This window comes from Chrysemys picta, chromosome 3 (genome assembly GCF_011386835.1).
Source record: "Chrysemys picta bellii isolate R12L10 chromosome 3, ASM1138683v2, whole genome shotgun sequence".
Lineage (NCBI taxonomy): Eukaryota > Metazoa > Chordata > Testudines > Emydidae > Chrysemys > Chrysemys picta.
Genome location: NC_088793.1, coordinates 85,300,930 through 85,319,245, shown reverse-complemented (window position 1 = coordinate 85,319,245; position 18,316 = coordinate 85,300,930). Strand labels below are relative to the sequence as shown.

The window sequence follows — 18,316 nt, the reverse complement described above, 5'->3', positions numbered from 1 at the left end:
TCCTCCCTCCCTGTGCTTGCCACGCGAATCAGCTGTTTCACAGCGCAAGTACTGGGAGCCAGGAGGAGAAAGTGGGCATGCTCTGTGCCATGGGGAGGGAGGCGGAGGTGAGCTGGGATGAGGGGGTGGGGAGCTGCTGGTGGGTGCTAAGGACCCACTAATTTTTCCTCGTGGGTGCTCCAGCCCCAGAGCACCCACGGAGTCAGCGCCTATGCTGTCAACTGTTAAAAATAATCTTTTTAACATAACAGTAATTCAAAAGACAGTCTTTTAAAAAAGCATTCATTTTGGATCGCTTGTGCCATTCTTGAATTCTGATTTTTCCAACTTTTTCTGTTGCAGGTAAATATGCTGAAGATATATTTGGTGAGCTTTTCAATGAAGCACACAGTTTTTCCTTCAGGGTTAACTCCTTACAAGAACGTGTGGACCGTTTATCTGTCAGTGTTACACAACTTGACCCAAAGGAAGAAGAATGTAAGTTTACTTCCACACATGACTGTGATTCTTACATTGAAGAGTATTTCTTTTGTGCTGCAAATAAATTGATATGCAAAATGGAAAGGATGATGATTTTGGGGTTAAGGCACAGGACTGAGAATGGGAGGCATAGGTTCTCCTCTTAGTTCTACAACAGACTTCCTATGTGACCTTGAGCAAGTCATTCAGCCCAAAATGTTCATACCAGAGTGCTGAACACCTACAGCGTCAATTGACTTAGATGGAAGGTGATAGAGGAGTGTGACATCGCATTACTATTTATTATATTTTTGTTTTTATTAATTAAGTCAAATTCTGGGAGTAAATCTGTACTCAGTGTTTACCTTCATCAGTGAGATTTATAAGCACTTGTGTGAGTAAAGTTTTCAGTAATTGACACATTGTCATTCTTTATTAAAATGTGTACAACTTTGGGCTCATGGTGAAGTTTGAACGGTAGCCCTGTTTGTCAAAGATTGTTTCACACATCTGTCCCAGGACAGGCATAATGGTGTTCAGCTCTCCCCTCTCATCCTTCTCTCATCCATACTGTCCATCATCTACTGATCTTCAGTGAACAACTCATCATTTAGCTGTGGAACTTTGACATCAGAAAATCAAGGATTAGCCTTTGCCACCTCTTCCCCCATCTTTTTGGTTGTTTGTCTTTTTCGAGATTGTGAAAAATTGACCAATCAGCACTCTCCCTGTCTTTTCCTGTCCCCCTTCACCCTTTTCTCCCCTTCCTTCATGCATATTTATTAAAGTACCTTATAATTGTTAAATCTTTGTTATATTTTGCTAAAAAATAAATCTTTGATCCATATTTCTTTAGGATTTATTTATTTTTGCCTAAGTGAATTTAGTATTCAGGAAAGGTTCTGGATGACTATCCTGAGATTGAAATCCTCTGCTTTTCCATACTGTTGGGTTTGAAGACTTAGTCATGAGATTTGGAATCTGTCTAACAAGCCAAAATAATGGAACCTTTTGAAGAGGGCAGATCATGTAACCTGTGAAGGTACAAAGAATGCTATAGTTTCCAATTCCAGTTTCTTTTTGACCACACACAAAAATCTAACAGCTAAGGCCATAACTCTGTTTTAGAGAAAGATGGGTGAATATAAATCTGTCATAATCGCTTCTTTCAAAGAACAAGAACGACAGGTAAGTAATTTCCTTTTCTCCACAGCTTTGTCTACTGTAGCAGGCTTCAGTTATAATTCTCTATGTATGATAGCAGCAGTGGAAGCTGCAGTGTAGACAAGGCTGTTTCACCACTAAGTCATTAACCCTACATGGAATAAAAGGATGTGGGTTCTGTGACTGTTTCTGTTATGGATCTCCTGTACAGTTAAGCAACATGGTTAAAACACCTGTTTCCTGTCTATACTTAGACAGAATCCACCATTTTACCATTAGTGAAGATATGAAGTTTTGGTAGTATAGATGCAGTGGAGAAGTAAATGAGTTATAAGAGAGCTGACGACTTGAAAAAAATGGAGAAGCAATGTTTTAGACATGTTTCTCTGGAACACAGTTTGACCTAAGGTGCAACTGTCAAAAATAAGGCATAAATGATTTGCTTAAAGAATTGTTACCAGAATGAGTATAAGAACATGTAAAATATTATTTGGGTGATTGACTGATTCAACGTACAGTTTCAGAACTAGCTAGGGAAGGCGTTTAGGAGGAGCCCACAGCATTACTTTATTAGTATGAAAACTAGTGAAAATTGGATCAGTTAGAATGTCAATGATTTATTACAGGGGCTCATTGACCAGATCCTCAGCTGGTGTAAATCACTGTATCTCCGTTAACTTCAGTGAAGTATACTGATTTACACCTGCTGAGATTCTTTCCTTTAGAAATAATGTTGAGCCCTGAGAAAACAAGTAGTTCAAAAAACATCATTAGGAGGGTGACTTAGGCAGAGGACTAGCAGGTAGTATTTATGTACAACTTAAGTGGTATATAGGCATTGTGTCAGCCCTCAGCCTGGGGTCAACTGCACCCCAGATGAGCAAGATATCACAAACCTTGTACCATACAGACTTAGCGTAATTTCCACATTTCCTGAAAACCTAAGTAGGGAAGCTATTGTTTGTAGACAGAAACAGACATAAAATATCTAAGAATCCCAAATCAGACCACTCCACTTTTTGGAATATAATCTCAGACAGAGATTGAGATTCCAGTTTTCAATAAAAAGATGTTCCAGTTCTGGATGGTTAGTTGCGGTTAAAGCTCCATTCATTGGGGATAGAAAATGTCAACTACACTAGAGTGAGGATTCATGTTGCATCCTATAGGAACTGTGGAGTTAATATAACTTTACTTTCCAAGACTAGAATGAGTAGAAGGAAACTTTGCATTCTTATTGTGGTGCTTTTTTCAGTTCTGGTGAATAATGTTATAGCTATTCTGTTTAGAAATGAAAAACACGTTTCTTTTGAGATAGCTGCATCACTGATGGATCATACCATTAAGCTGAGACAGCTTGTGATCAAGATTCTCTTTGTGGGACAAGCAGTTGCTAAAATTGATAGATTGGACAGTCTGCTCAGTCATTTGGCTCATTGTAAAACAACAGAGTCTGAGGCCTGGTCTACACTGAGGGGGGATCGATCTAAGTTACATAACTTCAGCTATGTGAATAATGTAGCTGAAGTAGACGTACTTAGATCAACTTACTGTGGTGTCTTCACCGTGGTGAGTCAACTGCTGCCACTCCCCCGTCAATTCTGCCTGCGCCTCTTGCGGCGGTGGAGTACAGGAGTCGATGGGAGAGTGCTCGGGGATTAATTTATTGCGTCTAGACTAGACGTGATAAATCGACCCCCTCCCCTGGATCGATCGCTGCCCGCCGATTCGGCGGGTAGTGTAGACATACCCTGAACGTTTGCTTGGTCTGTTTTATAAAATTAGGTAAAAATGCACCAGATTTCCAAAACCTAACAGGCATACCAGGCTCATACTGTGGAACTTAGTCTTGTGGAAATTATCAAGTTCTTCGGCTTTATAGATTGTTTGCTTGAAATAGCCCACCCTATTAGCAGGTGTTTAGTCTTCTGTGGAATGTTAAGTGTGCTCTCCTGATTCTAGACAGGTGACTTGTAACTGACCTGGATATAGGGAAGGTGGGAGTAACCTTAGAGGGAGGATCTAGGGCAGGGGTTCTCAAACTGGGGGTCAGGACCCGTCAGGGGGTCACGAGGTTATTACATGGGGTGGTCGCAAGCCGTCAGCTTCCACCCCAAACTCCGCTTTGCCTCCAGCATTTATAATGGTGTTAAATATATTAAAAAGTGTTTTTAATTTACATGAGGGGGGTCGCACACAGAGGCTTGCTGTGTGAAAGGGGTCACCAGTACAAAAGTTTGAGAACCACTGATCTAGGGGGAAGGCCGAGCAGTCCTAAGGTAGGAATCCTAGGAGCAGCCAAACCCAGTGTGAAGGACTGAATTGAATTTTATATTTTTAATTTCAGTGTTAATAAAAACTAAACCCAGGAAGGGTGAGTTGTTGACTCTGACATGTTTGGTATTTGTTTTAGAACAGATTTTTAAAAGCAACTGTCACAGAATTACTGCTGATTTTCCACAAACTCATGATTTGCCTCACATTCTCCAAGTCTCTTGACAACTGAGAGTAAAATCAAACACACCTCCCCTTTTTCAAGTAAAGGACTATGCTTACAATGATTGGATAATAAAAGATTTCTTAGTGAACAACTGTAATCTTATAACAAATGTGATGGTGGGGGTATGTCATTTTCATGTTTACCCTTGGCAATTTAGTTATTTGTTTAAAATTTAAGTATTTGGGGAAATTATTTCTGTGCAGATGTGGTAAACATTCAAATTTCAGAAAAATACATAGGGCCCATTTTGCTTGATGGAGTTAAGATTCTGAGGCTATTACAGAGTAGTGAGATGGGTATTCATACTTTCTCACACAAATGACCTTTGACAAGTTCAGTTGTAGGCTTACTTACATACTAGGCACTATTGGATGTTTGCTGCCAGAGAATCAGGAGAGAGATTGTTAAAATAATATTTAGCCCCAAATGCACTACAAATGGATAGAAAGCTGGCTAGATCGTCGGGCTCAACGGGTAGTGATCAATGGCTCCATGTCTAGTTGGCAGCCGTTTTCAAGCGGAGTGCCCCAAGGGTCGGTCCTGGGGCCGGTTTTGTTTAATATCTTTATTAATGATCTGGAAGATGGTGTGGACTGTACAATTTCATGGTCATACAGCATGACCCAAGTGGCAACTCAGTATTGGTTCCTCATTCTCTGGGCTAGCAATGCCTGGCATTACTTTACAGGAAAGGTTGGGGTACTTCTTGTCTTCCTAAGTAAGCCTGTCTTACTGATCCAGGATTGTCATTTAACAAGTTCCTTGAAGGAGCTATATCCAACACTCCTTGCTTAGAAGAACAGGCTTGCCCAATGTGAATTCTTTGACAGGGGAATGAAGTGAAGAAATGGGGGACCCTACAGTACATCTCTCCCCAAAATGAGAGATGGGGGAAACCATTCATTTTTACCAGGCTTCTCTGGCTTTGAATTTTAAGGCTTCACTTACAAACAGTTCTTGCTCTCATCTGGGCTAAAATAATATCGAGGTTTTTAATGGAGGAAAATGGCTTATGATTTAAGTAATAAAATCTAAAAAAGTTTGGCAAATTAGTTTGGTAAGTTACAGGAGTGTAAGGGTAGAGCCTCCTGCCTTAAACCCCCATGCGAGATTCAAGCAAATATCAGTCCTTATGCTCAATTGATTGCAAAGAATGCATTTATTTAGAGGTGCTAGCCACTCCAAAACCATTAGGAAGGAAGCGTTACTGTGGTCCCACCCTCTGACCAGCTGTGTAGCAGAGCACATGCTGCACCCTCTGAAAGTGCATTGTAGTGACAGCACTGCCCCTATGCACCTTGGACCTAGGAGAGGCTTTATATCAGTTTTTTTTTTCTTCCATTAGAAATTTTTACCATACAGAACTGAGTGATTTACAGAAGCTCTGTGAAAACTTCACTTCCCTTCTGTTAGCCTTAACTTGTATGGCAAGGGGGTCATCTAAACCAGGATACACATCAGGTGATTCTCTTCTGATATGTCACTGGGGTGTTCTCTTTCAGCAGACAATAGCAGAGCGATCTTTTAAAATGTACTCCTATGTGTCCATACAGCAACAGAGAAAAGAAGAAAAAATTCACTTTTAGGGGCTCACAGCATAAATGAACAGCGAGAATGAAGTACATTTGGGCAAGATACAAATACCTGACATGAACGTTGATTTAGGGTTGACAGAAGAAACTGAAGGTTTGAAAGGACTTTGAATTTCCCTCATAATTTTGTATGAATAAAATCTTCTAATGCAAAAGAAGAAAAATCAAATCAGGAGAGTGACTGGATTGTGTTTGCTACGCACTACTCTGAAGCCTAGAAATATATAGTTCCACCAGGAGCTCCAGGAAGCATTTTACCTCAGGGGTGAAACAAAAAACATAGAGAATTACTGACTTTCTACAAGAAAAAATGAGGAGAGGAAAGAACAAAAATTACATGGTGTTGTGACAGGCATTCATACATAGATTTCATAAAACGAATCAGAATACTGCATCAATTACTTTAAAAACTTGATTTTGTTTCAATCAAATTTGCTAAGTTTGTAAGAAGTTATTAATTTCACAAAATCAGTGATCAGACATTGAAATCAAACAATCAGAAATGGGTTTTAATGTTATCAGAGCTATCATTTGAATTATTTCTGCCTTATGTATTTGATTAATGTACTGTATAAAGGAAATCAAAATGGTTTCCAACACTGAAATACTCTGTTTCAAATGAATGAATCCATAACATCTGAAAAATTGTAGCTTAGAGAGGGAGAGTCCGTATGTTTTAAATATAAGGTATCTTCCCATCATTTTCTTCTCATCACAAGGACTTCTATATTACTTTGCAAAAAGAACAGGAGTACTTGTGGCACCTTAGAGACTAACAAATTTATTTGAGCATAAACTTTCGTGGACTACAGCCCACTTCTTCGGATGCATATAGAGTGGAATAAATACTGAGGAGATATATATACACACACATACAGAGAGCATGAACAGGTGGGAGTTGTCTTACCAACTCTGAGAGGCCAATTAAGAGAAAAAAAACTTTTGAAGTGATAATCAAGATAGCCCAGTACAGACAGTTTGATAAGAAGTGTGAGAATACTTACAAGGGGAGATAGATTCAATGTTTGTAATGGCTCAGCCATTCCAAGTCCTTATTCAATCCTGAGTTGATTGTGTCTAGTTTGCATATCAATTCCAGCTCAGCAGTCTCTCGTTGGAGTCTGTTTTTGAAGTTTTTCTGTTGTAAGATAGCCACCCGCAGGTCTGTCATTGAATGGCCAGACAGGTTAAAGTGTTCTCCCACTGGTTTTTGAGTATTATGATTCCTGATGTCAGATTTGTGTCCATTAATTCTTTTGCGTAGAGACTGTCTGGTTTGGCCAATGTACATGGCAGAGGGGCATTGCTGGCACATGATGGCATATATCATATTGGTAGATGTGCAGGTGAATGAGCCCCTGATGGTATGGCTGATGTGATTAGGTCCTATGATGATGTCACTTGAATAAATATGTGGACAGAGTTGGCATCGGGCTTTGTTACAAGGATAGGTTCCTGGGTCAGTGGTTTTGTTCAGTGATGTGTGGTTGCTGGTGAGTATTTGCTTTAGGTTGGGGGGTTGTCTGTAAGCGAGGACAGGTCTTTCTCCCAAGATCTGTGAGAGTAAAGGATCATCTTTCAGGATAGGTTGTAGATCTCTGATGATGCGCTGGAGAGGTTTTAGTTGGGGGCTCAAAGTGACAGCTAGTGGTGTTCTGTTATTTTCTTTGTTGGGCCTGTCTTGTAGGAGGTGACTTCTGGGTACTCGTCTGGCCCTGTCAGTGGTTTTTTCACTTCAGCAGGTGGGTATTGTAGTTTTAAGAATGCTTGATAGAGATCTTGTAGGTGCTTGTCTCTATCTGAGGGATTGGAGCAAATGCGGTTATATCTTAAAGCTTGGCTGTAGACAATGGATTGTGTGGTGTGTCCTGGATGGAAGCTGGAGGCATGTAGGTAAGTGTAGCGGTCAGTAGGTTTCCGGTATAGGGTTGTATTTATGTGACCATCGCTTATTAGCACAGTAGTGTCCAGGAAATGGACCGCTTGTGTGGATTGATCTAGGCTGAGGTTGATGGTGGGATGGAAATTATTGAAATCATGGTGGAATTCCTCAAGGGCTTCTTTTCCATGGGTCCAGATGATGAAGATGTCATCAATGTAGCGCAAGTAGAGTAGGGGCGTTAGGGGACAAGAGCTAAGGAAGCGTTGTTCTAAGTCAACCATAAAAATGTTGGCATACTGTGGGGCCATGCGGGTACCCATTGCAGTGCCGCTGACTTGAAGGTATATATTGTCCCCAAATGTGAAATAGTTGTGGGTGAGGACAAAGTTTTTTTTCTCTTACTTAATTGGCCTCTCAGAGTTGGTAAGACAACTCCCACCTGTTCATGCTCTCTGTATGTGTGTGTATATATATCTCCTCAATATTTATTCCACTCTATATGCATCCGAAGAAGTGGGCTGTAGTCCATGAAAGCTTATGCTCTAATAAATTTGTTAGTCTCTAATGTGCCACAAGTACTCCTGTTCTTTTTGCAGATACAGACTAACACGGCTGCTACTCTGAAACTTTGTTCTCCCCATACCAGTGATGCTATTTTTGTACATAGAGGAATAATTGCTTGTTTTCAATTAAGTGGAATGAATATGTAGAATTAATATGTTTCTTTATACATGATAATAGGCATGTGTTAATAAAATTAATTCTTCAGTGAAAAATAATAGAAGCATTCAGCCTGTTTTGGCTGTGACTAGCATGGTATTACACGCCAGATATGAAATTATTTCATGAGAAATCAGTGCTGTAAGTATTATCATAAGTTAACTGAAGAAATACCAAATGAATTCTCTGAAATCCTTTCTTTTAATAATTTATTTTTAGAATATAAATGTAGCATGATAAGGTATAAAATTCCTTCTTGTAGTAAAAAGAATTTAAAGCCATTGCACTGGAGATGTGGTTTCTCTGCAGCCATGTTTTATTTAATTTCCTTATTTAACATGCATTGATTTCTGAGCAGGTTGAAGGTGTGTGTTTCACGTACATCCTATAATAATTGAAATACTAGTGAGTTAGCTGTTAGTGGTTATTTGTGAAAGTAATTGTGTCCAAACTATACAGTAAAGAATACGTGATCATTCATATTGTTGCTTTTGTAAAGAAAACTTGTCAGTTTTACCCATAGTTCAATGAATTTCTTAGTGCCATTAATCTTGAAGTGCTAGTACAGATAAATAATTTAAAATCTGTGTAGGTGGAAATTTTACAGTGCTTTTGTTAAGAATAATCATCCTAGATTTCATGCCTCTCTCTTGAGATACTGATATACAGTGCAGTACTGATACCAAGTGTAACAAGTCATTAACAAATAACAGTTGTATATCGCTCCCTACAAAAAAAAGAAAATGTGGTGTCCTGGAAGAAGGAAAATGTATAAGCTAAGAGCTGATCTGTCTATTTTGCTATTTTAATAGAAAAGAATGCCTTATAATGGTGTTTTTAATTTTAACAAATTGGAAGCCAAACATGGTACATAAGGTCTTTGACTTTTGCAGCACACCTGTGCTAAATGGAAAATTCCATGGCAGCAGAGAAATAAGTGGAAAAATTCAAAAACTAATGTTATTGAATTAATATGAATAAAAGTCATTAGTTTAATTTTTAATTCAATACAAACATCTCTTTTTAATGTTTAAGTGTACCTGTAGGTTTTTAGTGTTCTAGAAACGTCACTTTGCCACGTAATTTAGTTACGACCTGGGAAAGATTAATAGCTGAGAAATGTTATCTGCAGTGGTGAGCAACCTGCGGGCCGCATGCAGCCAGTCAGGGTAATCCGCTGGCGGGCCCCAAGACAGTTTGTTTACATTGACCGTTTGCAGGCACGGCTGCCCGCAGCTCCCAGTGGCCACAGTTCGCCATTCCCGGCCAATGGGAGCTGCAGAAAGCAGCATGGGCTGCAGGGACGTGCTGGCCGCTGCTTCCCGCAGGTCTCATTGGCCGGGAACGGTGAGCCACTAGGAGCTGTGGGTGGCCATGCCTGCAAACGGTTAATGTAAACAAACTGTCTTGCGGCCTGCCCGCGGATTACCCAGACGGGCCACGTGCGGCAGGTTGCCCACCACTGTTATATAGCCTTAATACCACAAGAGGTGGGGGTAGAAGCTTTTGCTGTAGGCGACAACAGTGGCATTGGCAGGGGAAACCTAGAATGGTTGGCAGCTATGAGGCGAGGCAATTGTGGTGAGAATTTGAGGGAGCAGCAGCTGGGATGAAAAACTGGTCTTGGGAAAGTAAACAGAAACTGGAAGCTAGAGTTTTGTTTATTGTAAGACAAGGAGTGGCACCTGGAAAAGGGGTGGGACATTAGAAAGAACAGGTTCTTCGAGAGAGATGTTCTTGTGAGTATTCCACTCCAGGTGAAGGTGCTTTTGCTCAGAGAGTTTTGCAGCAGTGCCTGTATAGGTCACGCATGCACGGTGCCTGCCTCGCACACCGTTGGCACTTCAACTAGCATGCATATGACCCGGACTCCTCAGTTCCTTCTCAACCGTTGCTCTCATTGATGCCTCACCGTGGCTCAGCACCTATGACGCTCCAGGCACCTCCGGCACTGTCCATGTGGCGGTGGCCACTGGCACTCACCACTCCGTTGCCGAGGCTAATGGCTTTAAGCTGTCTGTCTCCACTACGGCACCGTTGGTACCTCCAAAGGAGATGGCACCGGCAACCATTCCTATTTCCACGCCACAGACTAATGCTGCTAGCGCTACAGCACTGACACAAGCGACATCAGCACCGACTCAGCACACCACACCACCGGTGCAATCTGCACCTGGCCCTGCAGCACCGTTGCTTTTGGCACCATGCCATTTTCCAGACCATAAGGATTTGTTGGTCTCCCTAACCCCAGAGTCTCCTCTCCTAGGCACTGATGTCTCACCGGGGCCAGCAGTACCACACCAACTATCTCCCATGCCATCATAGTTTTTGAGTGATGAAGATGAGGAGGTTGAAGGGATAGTCTCCCCTCACCATTCTTCCCCAATGAGGACACCTATTGCTGCCAGACCACTACAATCATGGTTCATATGGGCAGATAAAAAAAATACTGCATACCACACAAAGGAATGGAGTACATCTTCTCCCACCTTAACCCCAATTCCTTTATGGTGGAGGCTACCAATGAGAAACAGTCAAACATGATCTAGGGCCTCTCCATCGGATAAGGAATCTAAACGGCTGGACTTGATAGGAAGGAAGAACTTTTCATCAGCCACTCTCCAATTTCACATTGCCAAATGCTAGGCCTTGATGACAAAATATGATTTCAATACACACTTTGAGTTTACACATTTTACTGAGCATTTGCCACAAGACCTGAAAAATCAATTCCAATCTATCATCACTGAAGGACTGTTCATAGCGAAAACCTCTCTGCAAGCTGCCTTAGATGCCACTCATACATCTTCCAGGTCTATGGCCATGATGATAGTCATGAGAAGAGCATCCTGGATCCAATCCTTAGGACTTCCAAGAGAAGTTCAAAACATGATGGTAGACCTTCTGTTTGAAGGACCTAAGCTCTTTCCCAAGCATACAGACTCCTTTCTCCACATACTCAAGGACTCCAGGACAGCGTTCCGATCACTGGGGATTTACGTGCCTGTAATGAGAAGCCAGTTTAGTTAATCTCAAACTGCTCAGAAATTGAGACTTTTCCACTACCATCAGCACACTTTCCCTAAGCCCCAGGATCCTTCAGGAGAAAGGCTAGACCTCAGAAACGAGGGACTCCCACCCCTACTTCTACCCAATCAACCGTTCTCTCTTAAGAGACACTTCTGATGGGTACGTCTATACTTACCTCTGGGTTCGGCGGTAAGCAATCGATCTTCTGGGATCGATTTATCGTGTCTTATCTAGATGCGATAAATCGATCCCGGAAGTGCTTACCATCGACGCCGGTACTCCTGCTCTGCGAGAGGAGTACGCACAGTCGACGGGGGAGCCTGCCTGCCGCACGTGGACTTGCGGTAAGTACCTTGTAGTTTGAACTAAGGTACTTCTACTTCAGCTACATTATTCACGTAGCTGAAATTGCATATCTTAGTTCGAACTGGGGGGTTAGTGTGGACCAGCCCATGCCTTCATTGGCAGCATCAAGTATTCCACTCCACTGGATCGCCAGTTGTATGACTACCCCTCCTTTGGAGACCCACTCTCTTGCTACCTACCTGCCTGGGAGTACCTTACTTCAGACAAGTGGATACTGGAAATCATAAAAGAGAGCCATTCTGTCCACTTCCATTCTATTCCTCCATCTGACCCCTGCTCTTTGTCCCTCTTCTGGGATCCATCTCAAGAGAAACACTTAAAACAAGAGGTCCACTGTCTCTTTCTGGGAGCTATAGAACCAGTCCCATTTATTGTCTTTGGGGTCACAAAATGGGAGTAGGTGAATTGTGAATGATGATTTAGTGAGTTTCAAAACAAAGAATACAAGGTAGTTGGGGCCTGACCTCCACATACAGTATGCTAAAATGCATAATTACAATCAGTGCTTAATTTGTAATGAAAGAGGTGCCAGGGTGAAGCAGTTAGGCGCTAGAGCTCAAGCAATTTTTTTTACTTTCATAATTGACACAGCAAGCCCAGAGGTGCCAGGGCCATGAACTGCCAAGCCTAGAGGTGCCTGGGCCCTGCCAAGTCCTGGCACAAATTAAGCACTGATTACAATATGATCAGAGCATAATTAATGCAGACAGAATTTTGGGACCAAACCTAAGTAAAGAACAATACATTAGAGCTAGAATTGCAGAATGCAATCATTTCTCCATCAAAGATTGCATCTGTGAATCCCCACTTATTTTGAGCACACATTCCTATGTGCTGCAAATCCTAAAACTGCTTAAAGCGGTAAAACACGTCTCTCACACAGAGCCAGACACTGGGGGGGTGAGGGTCATGTCCCCAACCATCCTTAGTGCATTTCATCCAGTCGCCCTGCTCTTTGATGCAATTTATTAATGGTTTAGTAGCTAATCAGTTTTAAATTAGGAAAACCCACCCACCATTTGATAAAGATAGTTAATTTAGTGAGAGATCTGCGCTTCTTTACAGTTGGTTTTCTATCTATAAAAAGGGGGATCTGGACAAAATGTCAGGTTTTGAGTGGTGCATTTTCTTGTCAAAGTATTTGTGATGACCCAACCAACACATTTGCTGCCTGAAATGCCTGGGTGAGAAGGGCATTCCCTAAAAGTGCTATTCAGTGTTTCACAGGACATAGTTCTACACCTACATCCTGAATTTAAGGTGGTTTCTTAACTCTGTCTCAATCAGTACATTAACCTCCCAGGTCTTCTCAAAGCCTCTTCAATTTATGTAACTTAATTTCCACATGTAAGTTAATGTCCAAAGAGCATATGAGCTATTATTTTCATTAAAACAAAGCCTGTTAGAAAATTTGAGGTTGCTCATTGTCTTCGGGGACAAGTCTAGGGGAAAGTAATTTCTGTTTAGCAACTATCAGGACTACTATGATCAGACAAGAAATCTGGTGGCAGAGGGGTCACTCTACTAAATGTAAGGTGGCTTCTAAGGATGCTTAAAGAATATCACCTTTTCTGAAATCTGTAAAACTCCTACATGGAGCTCAGATCGCAACGATTACTCTCTCATGGGAGCTGAGGCAGATGCTCATTTCTGGAGAGAAAATTTTTAATAAAGAAAAGGTGGTTACTTACTGGTAATTAGAGTTTTCTAAATATCCACCTTCATTCCCTGCTTCTCCCAAGTCTTTGGACAGGATTTTAAATAGAGGAAGGGAACTGAGGGCATTTGGGTCCATGGACTCTTTATATAAAATTCTCACAAAACATTCAGATCCACAAGGGATCATGCTTGTGACGCTCAAGAACTCATGGTTTTAAATGGTGCTGGGAGTGCAATATTGAGGTAAGAGTTCACAGAACTGTAGATCTGCAGACATATTTGCCAGTTCCAAGTGAATAGCCTCTTTTCTGGAATGTTTTTGGTGTAGAATCTTTTCATTAGCTGTACATTGGAAAGACTGTAAAAACGCTAGTGCCTAACAGATTTCTTTTAAAGTGAGCTATAAAATACAAGATTTAATATTTCTTTGAAATGTAATTTCTATCAGAATAGCTAGTTTCTGTCAGCACGCTGATATGCTACATAGCTCATTCGTTGCTCTAAATTGCAGGTCATACTTTAATGATACTAAGGGGAGTGAAATCTACGCAGCAGCTTACCAGGTGGTAAAATATTATTACCAATTTATAGTACTGATAGGTTTTTATTTCATTCATAAGGCAGCTTCAAACAAAACCCAATTACCATATGGTGCAGTACCACTATTTAAATACTTGCTTTTTCTATTTTTTTCCTTGAGTTGAAAAGATAAATGGACAAGGATCTCTCTTTCAGAACCTCGCATACAATATGTTGGTAATGCCTGTCAAAAAGATGAGCTATTTTAAATTACTTGGAAACTCTGTATTGGCAGGGAGCAAGATTAGCTGATGTAGTGGGTCTTTTCACAGAATCCTAGTAATAGAGTTAGAAAGGACAAGCTTGACTTACTGTGTTAATACAGATCCTCAAATGAGCAAGTACATTTAATGTAAAATGAGAGACATTTAAATGTTGAATAAACAGCATATATAAGGTCTCATTGTTTGTATACGACAACTGGGATTTCCACATATAGTGAGTTTGTGCTTCATGAGAAATGTATCCACGAAACATTTTGGATATTGGATTATTTGTATTTGCAGTGTAGCAAGGCTTGTTATGACTTTCAAAGGCTAATTATTTCACAGTATTCTATTTCTACATATTCTTTGCTTTGTGACCTTCCATTTCCTTTAATGATGTCATCATAATGTGGTCAAATGTTTTGAACCAAAAGGCTGCTTTTTCATGACAGGATCAAAGAATGTTAAAGAAGGAAATGCTAGTAGCAGTTTTGAATTCCACAATGTATAAATAGCCCTCAGATCAGATAACTTCTTAAGTTTAGAGGAAAGATAATCTGTTGAGCTTTGTGAACTAATTGCCCTGGGGAGTGATCTTCCCCTTTTGTGAGGCTTGTGTAGTTGCTGTACTAAGTGGGGAGGAGAGGTCTATATCTAGAAGAGGGAGACTGATGATTTGGACATTTTAGGCCTGGAAAGGTAGAAGACAAGGTCATTCATTCTAAAGACTTAACAAGACAATTGATAGAAAAGAAAGGATATAGAACAGTGCATGTCTCAATTTGGCAATGTTTTAGGAGATGTGCTACTTTTATGAAGGTCAGATATCAAAAGCAAAGAAACATTTTGTATGTGTTTTATTTGACCAAAAATGTTCCAAATTAACCCCTTCACTACTGTCTGAGGGTACATGTTCAAACAGATTTTTACTATTTTTTTTATTAGAATGTGTTTCAAACTAAACTCCTGCATGGCATTTAAGACTTTAAGGGAGTGCTGTGCAGCACTGAACACGGACAGTTGTACATATCTTCAACAGAACTTTGAAAGCAGAACAGTTAATTTTATGAAATAATTCAAGGCCTAATTTTAGATCAAGTTAGCCCCAGCCTCTGTTTAAGTGCAGTTTTTAGCAAGCAAATTACTTGCAATTCATGGCAGGTAAAATATATATATATGCGCGCACATGGTTGAATGCAAAATTGTGTCTGCAAAAATGGGAATCCTCTCTAAAACTCAATTCTCCATTGCTCATGGAATTCAAGATTACCATTGATGTCATTGTCAATTGCTTTACTTCCATCTAGCTGGGATTTTCTGTTAGTAATTGTATTATTTATGAAGTCTTGAAAAGGCTTCTGAGCACCTAACTAGACAAGGTTTTCACAGGGATAAAAAATCCCATAGCTAAATAGATCCTAAGACAGGAGTGGGGGTGGAGGGGAGAAGCCCCTGCAAAACACCATAAATAAAACCTCAAAAGACAAAGTGAACAAAAACCATCTTTAGCCTTGCAAAGAATGTCATTGATTTGGCAAGCGAGGAGAGCATTCCGAAGTTGCAGGCCCTTTGTGGGGAAAGTCCTGCCTTCTGCCCTCTTGTGATTATACAGTGGAACTACCAGCTGTTCCAGTAATACTGTTTTCAATTGCTGCGATGGGAAGGAAGTAAGGCAGCAGACAGTGCCTCAAGTAGATTGGCTTTTATATGCTAATACTAGGACCATTGATTAATAGCCATTAACTCAAGCCATTAATTCAAAAAAATTAATTGCGATTAATCACCATTTTAATTGCACTGTTAAACAATAGAATACCAGTTGAAATGTATTAAATATTTTGGATATTTTTCTACATTTTCATAAATATTGTATTCTGTGTTGTAATTGAAATCAAAGGCTATATTATTTTTGCTTACAAATACTTGCACTGTAGAAATGATAAACAAAAGAAATAGTATTTTTCAATTCACCTCATACAAATACTGTAGTGCAATCTCTTTGTCATGAAAGTGCAGCTTACAAATGTAGATCTTTTTGCTAAATGACTGCACTCAAAAACAAAACAGTGTAAAACTTCAGAGCCTACAAGTCCACTCAGTCCTACTTTTTGTTCAGCCAATCGCTAAGACAAACAAGTTTGTTTACATTTAAGGGAGATAATGCTGCCGCTTCTTATTTACACTGTCACCTGAAAGTGAGAACAGGCATTTGCATGGCACTTTCATAGCCAGCATTGCAAGGTATTTACATGCCAGATATGCTAAACATTCATATACCCCTTCATGCTTCGGCCACCATTCCAGAGGACATACTTCCATGCTGATGATGCTCGTTAAAAAAAATAAGCGTTAATTACATTTCTGACTGAACTCCTTGGGGCAGAATTGTATGTCCCCTGCTCTGTTTCACCCACATTCTGCCATATATTTCATGTTATAGCAGTCTCGGATGATGACCCAGCACATGTTAATTTTAAGAACACTTTCACTGCAAATTTGACAAAACACGAAGAAGGTACCAATGTGAGATTACTAAAGATAGCTACAGCACTCAACCCAAGGTTTAAGAATCTGAAGTGCCATCCAAAAGCTGAGAGGGACGAGGTGTGGAGCTTGCTTTCAGAAGTCTTAAAAAAGCAACACTCCAATGCAGAAACTACAGAACCCAAACCACCAAAAAAAAAAAAAAAAAAAGTCAACTTTCTGCTGTTGGCATCTGATTCAGATAATGAAAATGAACATGTGTCGGTCCACGCCGCTTTGGATTGTTATTGAGCAGAACCTGTCATCAGCATGGACGCATGTCTTCTGGAATGGTGATTGAAGCAGGAAGGGACACATGAATCTTTAGCGGATCTGGCACATAAAAATCTTGCGAGGCCGGCTACAACAGTGCCATGAGAACGCCTGTTCTCACTTTCAGGTGACATTGTAAACAAGAAGTGGGCAGCATTATCTTCTGCAAATGTAAACAAACTTGTTTGTCTGAGTGATTCGCTGAACAAGTAGGACTGTGTGGACTTGCAGGGTCTAAAATTTTATGTTGTTTTATTTTTGAGTGCAGGTTTTTTGTAGGTAATTCTACATTTATAGGTTCAACTTTCATAATAAAGAGGTTGCATTACGGTGCTTGTATTAGGTGAATTGAAAAATACTATTTATATTTTTTTTACAGTGCAAATACGTGTAATCAAAAATATAAAGTGAGCACTTTGTATTCGGTGTTGTAATCGAAACAAATATATTTGAAAATGTAGAAAACATCCAAAAATATTTAAAGAAATGGTATTCTATTAACAGTGTGATTAATTGCGTGATTAATCGCGATTAATTTTTAATCTCAACAGCCCTAGCTAATACGCTACAAAAATCAGACTGAAGAAAACCCTTAAAATTTAATCATATGCACTCTTTTAAATCATTATTTTAAAAGACTAGAGTGACATTTTTGAATGTGTGAGCAGGGATACTGGAACAATTTTTATAGTAGGGGTGCTGAGAGTCATTGAACCAAACTGTTCCATCACCTGTCCGCATGAGTCTGCGGGACCTCCAGAAAAAAAAAAACAAATTTCTAGTGGGGATGAGGGGAGAAACACAAATCTGTTTCTTTAAATATTGACAGAATTGAAAGTTCTGTTCAAAATCAACTTTTTATTACTTAGATTAAATTTGCCTTATTGCAGTATAGAATTATTTTGAAGAGAAAAAAACACCACAGCTTGCTGGTATAGGTTGTACTCCTTTTATTTGTCAAATCTGAAAAAGTGACATTAGTTAGGAGGGGGGGAAAAGGCCAAGTAGGCAACTGGACGCCGTGGAAGGAGTGTTTGGAAATAAGGGAAGGAGAAAGATGTGATGTTGAACTATTCCATGAACCTGCAGTGCAAATGTCATCTGTGGCCATCATTTTTTTCAATTAACCTTCTGAGGCTCCTAATAAGAATTCTTGTAGCACAGGCTGCCTTATGTTCTTTAAACCATAAAGGTTGTATAATAATATAAAATGTCACATTGACCTTAATTTTGATTATTGGCTAAGGATTTATTAAACATGTATGCTAGTTATGAATCAGTGTTTAAGCTTATCACTGTTACACAGGGCTCTTGCCCATTCTCTTTATTTGAATCTTGCTTACTAATCATTATAGGATTTTTA

At 40.0% G+C, this 18,316-nt stretch overlaps 1 protein-coding gene across 12 annotated transcripts in view; it reads left to right on the top strand.

Annotated features, from left to right (window-relative positions):
* WASF1 (WASP family member 1) overlaps positions 1–18,316 on the top strand; it is a 205,247-nt gene that overhangs the window by 170,661 nt on the left and 16,270 nt on the right. For all 12 annotated transcript variants that reach the window (XM_065590238.1, XM_065590239.1, XM_005287629.5 and 9 more), the window contains one exon: positions 343–477. In XM_065590238.1, coding sequence (XP_065446310.1) covers positions 343–477 — 135 coding nt within the window. The remainder of the gene's footprint in view (positions 1–342; positions 478–18,316) is intronic.